Source organism: Exophiala viscosa (genome assembly GCF_022695815.1).
Source record: "Exophiala viscosa unplaced genomic scaffold EDD37scaffold_3, whole genome shotgun sequence".
Classification (NCBI taxonomy): domain Eukaryota; kingdom Fungi; phylum Ascomycota; class Eurotiomycetes; order Chaetothyriales; family Herpotrichiellaceae; genus Exophiala; species Exophiala viscosa.
The window spans coordinates 38,879-52,334 of record NW_026944355.1 but is presented as its reverse complement, the minus strand read 5'-3'; the positions used below and the strand labels follow the sequence as shown (position 1 = coordinate 52,334).

Sequence of the window (13,456 nt, the reverse complement as noted above, 5' to 3'; positions counted from 1 at the left end):
AAGTGCCATAAACACCCATTGATAACGACTTCATTATCTTCCAAACAAAATCTTTCTCAGGTGAGCACCCTGGACATCACAGTCGGCTTCGATGGGCATAAAATCCAAACCTCGGAATATCGAGACTTGGGGAACACCATCGCAGGTTGGTGCGGCGCCGTCACCACCATTGGACATGCCGTTTAGGAAGCTATCGATTGCTCTCAATTCGGCTTCATTCCCACCTGCTGTCTGAGGTGCAGACTCGATCTCAAACTTCTGTACAATCAGCTTGATAAGCGTCCAGTAACTGTCTGCCGTCGTTTCGAAGCCGCTTTCGGCAACATTGGACGGGGGCCTGGCTCGCACTTCATCCCAAAGAGTCTTCCAATTGTCGATGCAATTTTTGATGGGTTCGAGTATTTCTGCTGGTCCAGGCGCAAGCGTGGTTGGGGAAAGGCGATTGAGCGGATTTCCGAACAAGTGCTGCCAGCAGTGGGTGTAAAGAACTACAACAGGAATACTTAGCATCGACTGGCTGCGTGCATCACGTTTACATACCGTGAACCAACAACAACATATCCCAATAACATAAAGTCTCGTTCTGGAATGCCGCTGCCAGACTCTGTGGTGAATAGAACAGTGGCTGAAATGCATCGATTATCTTGATTCGTGTCCGAGGAAATAAAGATTTCGTCAACATCTCCGCATAACTAGAAAGCTCGAAATACTCGGGATGACATGGGAGCTGGAGGTCAAGTTCCGAGTAGTTGATGCGGGGAGCGACATTGTAGAAGAAACCCATAGCTGAGTCAAGGGCCAACATGATATTCATCGTCCTAGGTCGCAGAGGTTAGATCTAGTGCTGCCCACAGCGACACCTTGGAAACTGCGACTTACCGAATTCGTACCTCCTTCCGAATCCAATGCTGGAAAGAGAGTTCGTCGGGTATTGAGACAATGCTACTATGCTGGGATTTTGGTAACTTGAACGATCTGGCCACCTGCGACATAATCAGCTAGTCACTCGAATGCCTAAAGGCGAAGTACTGACACCAAGGACAGTGGTGAACCTTTGCCTCCGAGCTCTCCTCCTGGCAGCCAAAGTGCCCGAGAAAAATTGAGCGACGACCATGAGATAGGCGCCCTGAAAAAGCTGAAATTGATATTCGAGAGTCTCTTCATCTGCTGCATCAGAAAGCGAGAAAGCGCCGTACTCATCTCGTAAGCCTGGGAATGAGAAGGTATACGCTTCCATAACATCCAGGAGTCTTTTCATCCATTGCACTGTGGATGGCCGAGAATACATTGCTCCAAGCGCCACGGTTGCCAGTAACAAAGGTGTTGGGACCGTGGTTGGATGGAAAGACTGTCGATGGAGGATTGGACAGTGTCGATGATAGTTTGCAAAGTACAGATTCAGGCTGTTGTCCAGCTCAATATTTGTAAGAAGGTTAATGTCCTGGATGAGTAATGGCAGGTTCTGCGCGGTCTCTGTCGCGAGCTTGTGTGCCGTGGCTATAAGCAATTCTCGAACTTGATAAGCCACAGGCTCGAGCGTCATGGCAGTATGCGAAGTAACGCCGCTGAGACCTCCCGCACTTGCTGGAGGGGACTGTTCCGGTTGTGGATATGGAGGATATACCATGTTAGGGAAAATGCTCCAATATGAGTCGAAATTCTCGAAGTTGATGGCAGCTTCAAAGGCAGGCATATCTGCCCCGATGAATACATCATTTCGTTCGTACTCTTCACTCAAGTGTTCCGTGTCAGAGGAATCCTCGGCTTCGAACGTGTTGAAGTTGTCGTCTTCGCCGACCGGCGTGTCGAGGGCGTCCCGTATAGGAAAGTGAGCGATGAAGTCGTCGCCACCAGGATTGTTGAGTAGGTGTTGGATCGGTATGGCATCCCGACTCTTTGGTCTGATGGAGTCTGCCCCCTTCTGGGGACTCGAGACTAACGAGCACATATTAGGTATGTTCGGTCGTAGTAGCTGGATGTCGACTGACCTCGAACGCATTCCTTACCCAACTCTTGACAGCGGGTACAAGGGGTTTCCTGGTCACATCTGGTCCTCAATTTGACGCATGACAGACATGACGATCGTTTGCGGCCTTTACTTTGACCTTCCGGGATCGGAGCACCTCCTCGTTCTTTGCACCGATGCTGGTGTGCTCGAAGGACATCACTTGAGAAGGGTTAGAGAATTTGCCAGCGTCCAAAAATGTCATGACTCTTACCTGCGCTTGAAGCATTTAGAACAAAAACTGCAAGGGAAAGGTCTTTGAGCAATATCTGGGAACAAAAGTCAGTAGCTTGTACTTATAAGCTAACGAATCAAGCTACTGACGCTGCTGTTGATGGCGCAACATGTGAGCCTTTCTCACGAATGATTTGGAGCATGACGGGCAGTTGAACCTCTCTGTAGGAGGGCGAACTTGCTCCATGATTTGGACTGAAGACAGCATGGCTGTGTTTGGGATTCGGTCATGGGAAGGTTTATGAAGACGACGCGTCCTTCAGGTGATCGGGCCCTGCTATTGAACTCTTCCCATAACGCCCATGTGGCCGGGCCAAGATTGCGAGCCAATTGAGAGGATGTTTGAGGAGGTGACTATGGTGTATGCTGACGGTATGATTGAAGAAGTGGACGGCGGTGAGGTGAAGAAAGAGGATCGAGCAGACAAGAGTGACGAAGATCCTGGAGAATTGGAGTTGAGCGGGTTGGACAAGGTTGGCAGCAGGATTTCCCCGGACTTCAGCAAAAGGTAAGTTACAGTAAATGACTAAGTACTTGACTGGAGCCTTCTAGTAGTAATGACAGGGTAAAGCGAGGCGACCGCCTAAGGGCTGGCTTCACGTGCAATAACTTAGTGACTAATAATGAGCGAGTCAGAGTGTCTACCAGGTAGGTAAGTACCAAAAAAGAGAAGAATTACCTCGTAGTTGGTTGGTACTGAAGAATAGAGGCGGGGACTGACAGTTTTGGGGCGTCTATTCTTGCAGGTTCTGAGAGGAGAAGATGCCTATGAGACCGAGACTAGGCCAACCCGGCCTCTGAGCCAACACAGTGGCCTAGCCCTGGTGGCCTGTGGAGAAAAACAACCCCTCTAAAACAGCCCCCGAGCACACACCAATTCTTCAAATCACCACCCATCTCCAAGAAACCCCTAGATCGGTACACCAGGACGCTGTACTATGTAAGACATCTAGAACTTTTCCACTTTCAGCTTCTTCCCACCTTAGTGACCAGGATAGTCTTGCAGCGGATGCACGATGGCTTCTCCTTCCCGTCCGACTAACTCACAACAGCCATGTTTCAGGTCGCGAATGACGTTCAGCGTGCAGAAATCACGAACGGTTCGGAAATGAAGGAACTCTGGATGCAGCAGCGACCTGCCCCTTCGAGATGATGCCACTATTGCGCGTCCTCGTCCATGATGCCGAAACATGACCTTCCAGCAAGTCGTCAGGAACCTCAGATTTGGCCTCTCCAATGTTTGGTCGACAGCCTAGTTCATGCCGGAATGATGGGTTTCCATTCATGTTAAGGCGCACAGGCCAATACGACAGTAAATGTAATCGTCAAGCGGTGTGCAGGAATTTCAGCCTGATCCACGAGGCCATGTCTGTCTCATCGTCAACGAGTTAGCGCTAACCGGATTCTTCCTTATCACCGTTTCCAACATCGGTGCGATTCCGAAATGTCCCTTTAGTTGATAAGGTCCACACCGGACTGACGTCTAGAATTGTTTCCAATGGACCTTCGACGGGGTCTAGCTCGCTTGGAACTAAACCAACACCAAGGTGGCGCTTTAGTCGAAATCATGAGACCACTGCGCCAACAATCGTGAGGGAGGTGGCACGCCGTTGTCTGCGGTTTCTTGTTTGATTCCATCAAGGATGCTGTGCAATGTATGTTAGGGCAGATTGACTTTTGCAGTATCAAAGTCAAGTCAAATCATCCGGTCCATCTCCGCCTGAAAAGTCAATCAGTGGAGACTTCGTGTACTGAAGTCTACCCAAGTCTCCACGGTGTCGATTTGCTGTTCCACGCAGTTCTGGACTCTAGCTTAAACATACCTACCATAGTACTGTCGGTCACATGAGACATCCACAGAATCATCTGGTGCATGATCCTGGTGAACATGTCCCCTCCTTCACGTACAACATTGAATAGCTTGTTTCGAACATTCTCTCTTGTCGCAGGAGCACTAAAAACACTGCAGCAGCACATGTGCCGCTTTACTAGTGTTGCAGGGTCGCACCTTATGGGTTGCGGTCAAAAGTAGGAGCGACTGACATCCCGCCCTACTTGGGATGATAATGATAAACCCATATGATGTTCGATACGTATGGGAAATCAAGGTATGACGAATGGTCTTTCTGGAAACACGACGACTTCGTATTCTGACTGGTTTCTGCTGTGTGGTGTGCCTGTCACAGGCATGGTTGGGTTATGGTCAATGGATATCTGGTAGGCTTCGGAGGAGAAGGCCTTTTAGGCCCGAGTCGGAGCGCCAACCCCCACCCTGAAGCGTAAGTCGAACGTTCCAATGCCGAAAGTGCAGCCGTGTCAATGCGTTGTGCTTTCTCAATTGGTGAGAACCCTCACAGTGGTTGATTGAGAGGGTATTTTGACTCAAATAATTCCTGCAACTTGCCATCTGTGACGTGTGACGACGTTGAGCCAAAGTATCGGAATGGGGGAAGAAGTCAACGTACTGCTCTTCGGCCTGGGGGCGTAAGTCGACCAGCTGTCTGCAACCACCGTCACCATAATGTTGATCCACATAGCATCGGATCCTTCTATGCCTTCATCCTGAACCAAACCAAGCGTGTGCGTTTGACAGTGGTAGCTCGATCCAACTACGATGCCGTCAAGAAAAATGTTGGTCTTCATGGGACATCTCCTGTATGAAAGTAACTTACAAGTGTTAGGGCCTTCACATCAAGAGTGCGAATCATGGGGAGCATGTCGTGCAGCCAGCAAAGAGTGAATATGGTCCTTGTTCCACTCGACAGGCTTCACTGATGAGGTTGTAGTTGTTAGGACGCCAGCCGAAGCAGGAGAGACTTACGACTATGTCGTATGCGCCCACAAAGCCATAGACCAAGCCTCAATTCCAGAGCAACTTGCTCCAGCTGTCGATGAAAACAAAACCTGCATCGTCATAATCCAGAATGGCGTGGGCAATGAGGAGCCTTTCCGCGAAGCGTTCCCCAAATGCCCTATCCTAAGCTGCGTCGTAAGCAGGATGTTGCGAAAGGCGAGGAGCTGTGACTGACAACAGCGGATGCAGACATGGGTCGGTGCCAAACAAGACAGTCCCGGGTTTGTCACACATATGAGTGCCGAGAACACTCAGATAGGACTATTCCCGAACGAGGATTTGAAGACTTCCAGGGAGAAGGCCACACTCGATAGGTTCGCCTCCTTGCTGAGGGATGGTGGGACGCCTCTCAGCATCGAGGACAACATACAGGTCCAGCGATGGGAGAAGGTCGTCTGGAACGTGGCGTGGAACTCACTGACCGCACTCACAATGCTGGATACCCACTCCTGGTTGAAGTCATCGCCCGACTCCATGCACATGACACGGAAGTTGATGACAGAAGTCATTGATGTTGCGCGAAAATGTGACGTTCCGATTGAGTATGAGCTCGTCGACCAACTTATTGACAAGATCTTGGCCATGCCACCAATTGGAAGCAGCATGCAGACCGACTGTAAGCTAGGTAGACCGATGGAAGTCGATGTCATCCTGGGCACGCCTGTACGGAAGGGGCGGGAATTGGGCGTCTCCATACCGACGCTGGAAGTGCTTCACACTTTGCTGTTGGCGATCAACAGTCGGATGAAACCACATGCTTAGGGGAAAGTGGTGCAAGCTGTTGTATCGAAGACACCATCGACCTTGGGGAGCTGTGGAAATGTACACCCTCTAGAGATAGTCCTGGCTCTTGTAGGGTTCCCAAAAAATGGAGGCTTCGATGGTTGAGGGTCACCCATGGTGCTCCCTCGCTGGACGACAATCTGGACTTAGGGTGTTCGACGTGAGACACTGCTGACAAGCTGAGTTAGCAGTCGAACCCAGGCAAAATCTGCCTGATCACGAAGTTGTTGTTGTTGTTCAGAGATCGAAAATGCTGAGGCACATACACGAAGGTGAGCGCAGGTGCGCAGGCGTGGCAGGATGATGGGACGCGCTCACTCAACGCGTGATCACACGATGGATCAAAAGTCCCTTTTCCTTTGGAAACCGCGTCCTTCTTCTTTCCCTCTTTGTCGCCTCACTTCATGTCTGTTCAACTACACGCCTTTGCGTCCTCCCGCAGCCTTTATCCCTTGATATCGACATGAACCGAGGTTCTGCCATGCAATTCGTTGTCTTTCAGTGCGTGCCTAAGGACGCATTGAACGGCGCTTGCGAGCTCCAGCGAAGAATAAAACTTCCGCTCCATTTCACATGGGCACGCTTCTCTATCGCCCCATCCATCCGCCGTCGACGACGACAATCTCGCCACTGACATACGAACTGGCTCTACTCGCCAACCATACCACGGGCCCTTTGAAATCTTCACATTCACCCCATCTGCCCGCCGGGATCCGTTCGAGAATTTGCCTGGCCCTAGTCTCGTTCTTGATCAACGCCTCATTCATATCGGTCTTGACATACCCCGGCGCAATCGCGTTGACATTGATCCCCTTGCTCGCCCACTCGTTGCTCAAAGCCTTAGTCAACTGCGCGACGCCGCCCTTTGCACTTGCGTATGCTGGCACCGTCAATCCGCCCTGAAAACTAACCAGGCTGGCGACATTGATGATCGACCCGCGATGTGGTCCCGCTCGTGTCAGCATGTACGCGCCAAAGTCGCGGCATAGCGTGAATACGCTGGTCAGATTGACTTGCAGCACGTCGTCCCAGTCACTTTGGGGAAAGTCGTGCGACGGGTGTCGTCGTTGGATCCCTGCGCAGGTCACGAGAATAGAGACGTCGTGGCCATCGCCGAGGATATCACGAGCCAGACCCTCTACGTCCTTTTGCTGGGCAAGATCGGCCGTGTAGATTGTTGCCGTGCGGCCCAGGGCTGTTATTGCATCCTTGGTTTTGGTGTTGGAAGTGTCTCGCTATTCCAGTCCAGAGAGGTGTGTCGTCAGCCTCGTCATCAAGCAGCGCATGTTGAATCGAGTGTATGGCATGCGTTACCTGTACTAATATGATATCCGCGCCAGCCTCTGCAAGGGCCACTGCCATCGCCGCACCTATGCCCCTTGTACCCCCTGGATTGACGTTAGCCACGCATGATACAATCGGAGGATGGGCATACCTGTCACCACAGCCGTCCGACCCTCCAACGAGAACATACCTGGAAACGCAAGCGCCATGTCGTGGGATCTAAGACGGCGAGCAAAACAGTCCCTGCAAGTCTCAAGGGTTTCATCCGCCTTGGCTGGCTTGATATGTCTCTTCAGACTATTGGCCCTTCAGTGGCTGACTCAAGATCCTTGGCGCCAGAAGAGTCTTCCTGACTTGTTCCTCACAGTGGCTTTGTTGCCATCAACCGATGACGGGTGCCTGAGATCATCGTCAACGTAAGAGTATGCTTTGACGAGTGCTGTCATAGGTTCGACGGGTGTATCCCACAATGCGGAGAGGTTGTCGATCATCCGCAACCCCACGAGCGAAACTCGGTCGTATGCCAACCGAGCCACGGAGGGACACGGCGTTGTTTCCGTTGCAGGCTGAGGGATCGCAATCGCTCACCCAATACTCGCTCCCAGTGAGAAGAACCCGACGCAGCCTCGAGACATATCTCTCTTACCAGACTGGAACGGTCGTTATAAGGCTCTTCCCAGAGGTGTGACAATTGGATTTTCGCTTCAAAGCTTTTTCTAATATTAGGATACAGCTCTCTCTACCACTCCCTAACACTCCCATCCGGACCATAAAACTCCTTAGGCTGCCACGGCTTCGTGTCCGCAGCAATCCGTCTCACAACCTCTTCATCAACCTCAATCCCTAAGCCTGGCCCTTTCGGCGCCTGGAGATACCCCTCACGTATCTCAAAAACCGAATTATCCAATAGGTACGTGTTCAGATCCTCCTCCCCAGCCTCTGTATTGTAATGCATCCCCAAACTCATCTCCTGAATCACGAAGTTCGGAATCGCAAGATCAACCTGTATGCACGCCGCCAATGCGATAGGCCCCAAAGGACAATGCGGCGCAACCGCCACATCATAAGTTTCCGCCATATTTGCCATGCGTTTCGTCTCGGAAATTCCACCTGCATGCGCGATGTCCGGCTGCAGGATATCCACGCTTGCGTCCTCCAGAAAGCGCTTGACGTCCCAGCGCGAGTACAGCCTCTCGCCAAAAGCAATGGGTATCGTCGTATACTGGGACAACTGTTTCAAGGCTTCAGGGTGTTCAACTAACAATGGCTCTTCAATGAACAAAGGATGGTAGGGTTCGAGGGCTTTGGCAAGTTGCTTGGCCATGGGCTTGTGCAAACGCCCATGGAAGTCGAGGCCGGCGTCCAACCCCAGCCCCTTGACGATTTTGAGCCGAGAGATCGTCGCGTCCAGGACGGACGGTGAGTCGAGCCATCCCAGATCCTCGGTGGCATTCATTTTGATACATTTCAGACCCTGCGCGATCCGTGCCTTGGCCGCGGCTTCGATGTCGGCGGGTCGGTCGCCCCCGATCCAGGCGTACACTTGGACTTTGTTGCGCACTTTGCCACCGAGCAATTGATAGATGGGCACGTTCAACTTGCGTCCTTTCAAATCCCACAGCGCGATGTCAATCCCGGCGAGTGCGGACATGAAGACTGGTCCTCCTCGATAGAAACCTAGCCTGTATATCGTCTGCCAGATATGTTCAATGTCACTTTTGCCCTTGATCAGCTGTGTGCCAAAACAGTGGGTTGCAATACTGGTGCGGATCTGAACTCACTCTGCTTCATACCCAATGATACGGTCGATGATCTCGTCCAGGGCGCCTTCGATCGCCTTGGTGTGTCCCTCCAGTGTGGCCTCGCCCCATCCGTGATTACCTTGGTTGTCGCAGATCTTGACAAAGAGCCACCGAGGCTTGACGCGGAAGTACTCTATGCTTTTGATCTTGGCTAGATGCTGGCCAGGCACTTCAGGCTGCACGCCGTCGGTGCGGCCGGCCAGGACCTTGAGCTGATCTGTCGCCATGGCTGTGGTTTATTGTGTTGGGAGAAGAACCAGATGGCAGCAGCGAAATACACAGCAAGAGCTAGGTACTTAGAAGAGACGTCGGCTTGCTTAAGACTGGTGGACGAGAACTGGTCACCGCGGCCGTGCTATTTTGGTAGTGTAGCCACTGAAAACAATGCTACGCGAAATCTCTAATGTCATAGAATTGGTAGCCCAGTGAATATCGCTGTTATTGAAGTCATGAAAGACGCAATGCCCCCAATCGACATTGAAAAGTTCATAGTGCCTCGTCGGTCGGCATTCTGCCGAAGATGAGCGAAACAATGATGTCGTAGCCCCCCATCAGCCAAACGTGGGGGTTCAGTGAGGCCTTTGGGGGTGAATGTGCCTGGCAAAAGCCCTCTAGGTCTCTCATCCCCGCCTCTGTTGCCCCGCGAAATTTCACGCTCTGACCTGGGTCTGGCTGCGCGAAAATCCTCGGCCGAAGGATAAAAGCATTGCCGCGAATCGTCCTTACTACTGCCTCAATCCCATACAGATGGCATCGGGCACATCCACGGACAACGTTCAGGTATGGTGGACGGAGTAGGTGTTATTACCTATCAGCACCTCTCAACAACGTGATGGCGTTCCGAAGAAGTTCAGCGGCCTCGTGTAACAATTCCCATCTCGAATCGCGAAAGGCTGCCTCAAGGACCGCCAAAACTCCGACCACATTATTTCTGCCATCTTTGACCGAGTCGAGTTGTTGCGGTGACTTGATTGCACCAACAGTTTGCAAGAAGCCCTCAGCATTTCTGGCCGCAACTTCGATCTGGATCTCGCTACCATCATGCGCCATATTCAGCATAGAAGTGCCGGAGCCATGGGACGTGTTTGCCCCAGTTCCTGGTGATGGAGCAGTTTGGAGCAAACTTGGGAATGCTCGAAGCACGCCGTCCATGGCGAATCCGTATGACCAAACAACAAGCGCCGCATAGTATGACGCCCATGGACGCATAAGCAGATAATCGTCACGAGCGTTATATGGCTTTCTCGAACCATCCCTATCAGGCAACAGCACCAACCTTAGAAGCTGCAAAGCATGATATACCGCGACCTTCGCACCGGGGCCCCTGCACCAATCGAATATTTTGGCTTTAGCCCTGTCGTACTCGGGCTTGGTCACTTTTCGTCCGAACAGTCGTTTTATACCGGCGAAGATCTGACAGTCCCAGCACTCAACGTGCATGGCCATGTTGCTCAGATGGTAAAGAACATCCGCTGTGGTTGTCATGTCGTCTTGCCCGTTACTGGCAGCCTCCTGTTGCCATGGCAGTGTCGCTCTGCGCATGTGCTCGGCGTTCTCGTCGAAATCCTTTTTCCAACATTCTACAGCCTTTGTGAGAGGACTTCTCCAACCATCTGGAACTCCCATACTCTGAGTGACACCGATGCTGGACACTTGCAAGTCTCGTTGGTGCATGTGCCAAGACACGGACAGCAGCCCGGCCATCAGTATCATTCGTCCGAAAGTGTTCGTTCGAACTTTACGTCCTGTCAGCGTCTTTTTCAGGCCGTCGAGGAAGGTTGTTGGCTTTATGCCGTTGGCATGCAGGCTGGATTCGACTCTACCGACTTCGGCGGCTGATGTGGCAGACCACAAAGCATCATCGCATGGTAGAGGCAGGCGGATCTCATGAACAACCATCATGGCTGCGTGCCCGAACATTGTTGCATGAACGGCATCAAGGTAGAATGCTGCAAACGCTGCACGGCGTGTGGCCTCAGCTGTAATCCATCGAGACCACCATTCGTCAGGAGTGGATGGTACCCTGGCAGAGTCCTGATGAGCCGACTCGATGAGCGCTGTGCCTCGGCGCATTAAGTTGATCGTGGTTGCGTGGTGGATGTGAGCACGCTCATGCAACATCCTTGTCGCATTCATCTTTTCGTATGCCTCCAGTAGGAGCAGTGTTTGCAGTACCCACAACTCCGCGGGAGGATGAAAGTTGCTATGCATGAAGACTTGCCACCGTAAGTGCCAAGCGATGAACATGGCTAATCGCGAAGCTGCGTCCGTGACCAGTCGCCCATGAGCTTTGTTGAGATTGGCAGCTCCGATGGCCATGATTGCAAGGAGCAAATACTCGTGAATATTCTCTGCCGAGAATGTAGGCTGATGAAGAATCGGCAACTGAGCGTGGAAATGATACCAGTACGAACCGATATAATGCTGCATTGAGCGGATGCTCAAGACATGCTCATCAGCGTCCATATTGCCTTGGAAAATTTCCTCCTTCAGTCCTCTAACGAATGGATTGTCATTTTCGTTGAAGCGGTCTCGCATCAGCGTCACGAGTGACAGGCGCTTCGAGTGTGACAACAAGCTACTGTCTGCAGAAGGCTGAGTGACATTTGCAGGAACGTCCCCAAGGGGCTGCTGGATCAGTTCAGGGAAGACGTTGTCCAACCCAGCATCGGCGAAATAGTTGGAGTAGATTGTATTTCCGGCCACTTCGGCGGTATTCCCGAAGCCTAGCACTGGTTGACCCGTGAAGGTGAACGGTGCTGTGTTTAGACCAGCTGCATCATCAAAGAGCCAAGCTGTGAATTCGTCGCGAGCTGATACTGGAGAGTCGTTGAAAGGCTGGTCTCCCAAGCTCGGAATTGAGTAGGTTACACTTGGCCTATCGCGTGACTGTTGAGCCAAGTCCGAGTTAGAATGTGTTGATGCGGCATTCAGTATCGCCGGGTCGACATTCTCCATTGTGACTTCCCCAAGACTATGTGGCCGTCGAATTAATGAGGATGAGTTCGGAGATGCGGCCGCGGGCCGACGACCATCTGCTTGGCCCATGTATTGAGACGTGGGTTCGGCGTCGACGTGGGAGCCGTTACGAGTGCTGTGATGCCGCAAGTGGCCATTGTTTTGAGTAGTGACATGTGTTTCCGGGCGCGTCTGCTGGATTATGGCGCGTAGATCAGTGGCCCTGTAGGGGGACTGTGCGGAGAAGGAGGCTCGCCCAGCTTCAGGCGAAACCACCCCATTCGAGGGCGGCTTCGGGGTTGCGAAGATATTTGAGACATGTGATGCTGTGGTGTCCGCTCCATCACTGAACGAAGACTTGGGCGAGAGAGGCTCGTGACCAGGATTTTGGTTTGGCACCGCTTGTTTGGAACGATTATCATGGCGCTCCCTGTGACGGAGGCAGAGATCATTGCGCACGAAGGTGCGCGAACAACCTGGGTAATCGCATTTGTAGATTTCTTTCGGGTTATCTGGGTCATGATTAGCTGGTATATTCGATGCAGATGCAGCATGGAAATACGCACGGTTCAACTGATGCCGATAAAGGTGCTCGGCGCGGGAGTAGTTGCGACCACACCCGGGGTACGTGCAGCCCCATCGACGTTTGCCGGTGAACTCGACGGTGATGGTGGCACCTGGGGTCACCGAGCTGGTGTTTGGGCTCTGTTCGAACGTAGGGTGCACATGTGACGCGTTGAGGGATGGGTCCAGTCGCGGACGCTTTGGCTCTGCCATGACCAGGGTCGGACTTGGACACCAACTACATGGTGCGAGGAGACATGAGGGGAGGAGACTCTGGGCGCAGCAACCATCAATTGCTTGGTTCACACTGTTGGCGAAAGCTTTGCATAACTCCAGCCATGTGTCAAAAGGAGGAAAGGAAAAAAGACCCCAGATATATCGGCTTCGGTTGGAGGTCTTCTTGTTCTTTCCCCGCGTGCTTCGACTGTAAGTAAATCGGGCTTGGCGGCGGAAACAAAGCCGTCTGGGGAAAGTGCCTAGGCACAACCCACCCACATACAGTAAGGTACCTGGTAGGTACCTAAGTACCCGCCAAATGCGTTCCTACCGTACACATCACGTTCTCTCAACCTCAGCGCTCTTCACGATGGCCCATCTTCATGTTCGAGACAAGTCTGGTACGTCAGAGTCACGCCCAGCCCTGTCGCCGAAGAGTAGCGACGCACGACACGCAACGGGGCCTCAAAGGCAGCCACAACCACCGGTTCCCGACCAGGGATCAGAGTAACCATATAATGTCACGATCCAAGACAAGTCGTGATGGCTCAACCATGTCTTGTGCATTACCGCACCGGTCTCGCGCATTAAGTTGACGCAAACCACGGTATGGTTACGAGCACACAGTCTGCTGGTCCTTAAAAGGTACCTGGTCACGAAAATTGATCCGCCTCATTCGCACAATTTGGCTACGGACGTGAAGATTTGAGGGTAATATATATATTCCCGACTTTTATTGCCTCGAATACTTCGCAA

At 52.1% G+C, this 13,456-nt stretch overlaps 5 protein-coding genes across 5 annotated transcripts; 1 reads left to right on the top strand and 4 right to left on the bottom strand.

Moving 5' to 3' along the window:
- Nucleotides 1-33: 33 nt before the first annotated feature.
- EDD37DRAFT_607121 (uncharacterized protein) lies at nucleotides 34-2,234 on the bottom strand (the record flags this gene model as incomplete). Its single annotated transcript, XM_062814953.1, has 6 exons — nucleotides 34-488; nucleotides 541-818; nucleotides 880-983; nucleotides 1,034-1,935; nucleotides 1,989-2,145; nucleotides 2,220-2,234. The coding sequence occupies 6 exons, from the start codon at nucleotides 2,232-2,234 to the stop codon at nucleotides 34-36; spliced, it is 1,911 nt and encodes a 636-aa protein (XP_062671410.1).
- A 2,199-nt stretch (nucleotides 2,235-4,433) lies between these two features.
- EDD37DRAFT_307048 (2-dehydropantoate 2-reductase) lies at nucleotides 4,434-6,016 on the top strand. The gene is made up of 6 exons (XM_062811272.1): nucleotides 4,434-4,518; nucleotides 4,609-4,723; nucleotides 4,777-4,870; nucleotides 4,921-4,975; nucleotides 5,026-5,228; nucleotides 5,283-6,016. The coding sequence occupies exons 2-6, from the start codon at nucleotides 4,683-4,685 to the stop codon at nucleotides 5,853-5,855; spliced, it is 966 nt and encodes a 321-aa protein (XP_062671409.1). The 5' UTR covers nucleotides 4,434-4,518; nucleotides 4,609-4,682; the 3' UTR covers nucleotides 5,856-6,016.
- Nucleotides 6,017-6,397: 381 nt separating this feature from the next.
- On the bottom strand, nucleotides 6,398-7,634 carry EDD37DRAFT_307095 (2-deoxy-D-gluconate 3-dehydrogenase). Its single transcript, XM_062811274.1, has 3 exons — nucleotides 7,312-7,634; nucleotides 7,191-7,264; nucleotides 6,398-7,111 (listed from the first exon to the last, which is right to left on the bottom strand). Exons 1-3 carry the CDS (start codon nucleotides 7,367-7,369, stop codon nucleotides 6,464-6,466), a joined length of 780 nt encoding a protein of 259 aa, XP_062671408.1. The 5' UTR covers nucleotides 7,370-7,634; the 3' UTR covers nucleotides 6,398-6,463.
- On the bottom strand, nucleotides 7,635-9,477 carry EDD37DRAFT_307094 (galactonate dehydratase). Its single transcript, XM_062811273.1, has 2 exons — nucleotides 8,942-9,477; nucleotides 7,635-8,875 (listed from the first exon to the last, which is right to left on the bottom strand). The coding sequence occupies exons 1-2, from the start codon at nucleotides 9,187-9,189 to the stop codon at nucleotides 7,900-7,902; spliced, it is 1,224 nt and encodes a 407-aa protein (XP_062671407.1). The 5' UTR covers nucleotides 9,190-9,477; the 3' UTR covers nucleotides 7,635-7,899.
- On the bottom strand, nucleotides 9,478-12,825 carry EDD37DRAFT_307124 (fungal-specific transcription factor domain-containing protein). The gene is made up of 2 exons (XM_062811276.1): nucleotides 12,487-12,825; nucleotides 9,478-12,432 (listed from the first exon to the last, which is right to left on the bottom strand). Exons 1-2 carry the CDS (start codon nucleotides 12,695-12,697, stop codon nucleotides 9,767-9,769), a joined length of 2,877 nt encoding a protein of 958 aa, XP_062671406.1. The 5' UTR covers nucleotides 12,698-12,825; the 3' UTR covers nucleotides 9,478-9,766.
- Between the last annotated feature and the right edge of the window lie 631 nt (nucleotides 12,826-13,456).

Bases quoted from the DNA above. Each gene is read 5' to 3' on its own strand.
- EDD37DRAFT_307048 (XM_062811272.1), top strand. From the start codon at position 4,683: ATGGGGGAAGAAGTCAACGTACTGCTCTTCGGCCTGGGGGC. The intron at 4,724-4,776 runs GTAAGTCGACCA...TGATCCACATAG, and splicing joins CTGCTCTTCGGCCTGGGGGC to CATCGGATCCTTCTATGCCT. The intron at 4,976-5,025 runs GTGAATATGGTC...ATGAGGTTGTAG, and splicing joins TGTCGTGCAGCCAGCAAAGA to TTGTTAGGACGCCAGCCGAA.
- EDD37DRAFT_307095 (XM_062811274.1), bottom strand. From the start codon at position 7,369: ATGGCGCTTGCGTTTCCAGGTATGTTCTCGTTGGAGGGTCGGACGGCT. The intron at 7,265-7,311 runs GTATGCCCATCC...ACGTCAATCCAG, and splicing joins TCGGACGGCTGTGGTGACAG to GGGGTACAAGGGGCATAGGT. The intron at 7,112-7,190 runs GTAACGCATGCC...GGACTGGAATAG, and splicing joins CGGATATCATATTAGTACAG to CGAGACACTTCCAACACCAA.
- EDD37DRAFT_307094 (XM_062811273.1), bottom strand. From the start codon at position 9,189: ATGGCGACAGATCAGCTCAAGGTCCTGGCCGGCCGCACCGACGGCGTG. The intron at 8,876-8,941 runs GTGAGTTCAGAT...CAAGGGCAAAAG, and splicing joins ATCATTGGGTATGAAGCAGA to TGACATTGAACATATCTGGC.
- EDD37DRAFT_307124 (XM_062811276.1), bottom strand. From the start codon at position 12,697: ATGGCAGAGCCAAAGCGTCCGCGACTGGACCCATCCCTCAACGCGTCA. The intron at 12,433-12,486 runs GTGCGTATTTCC...ATCATGACCCAG, and splicing joins TTATCGGCATCAGTTGAACC to ATAACCCGAAAGAAATCTAC.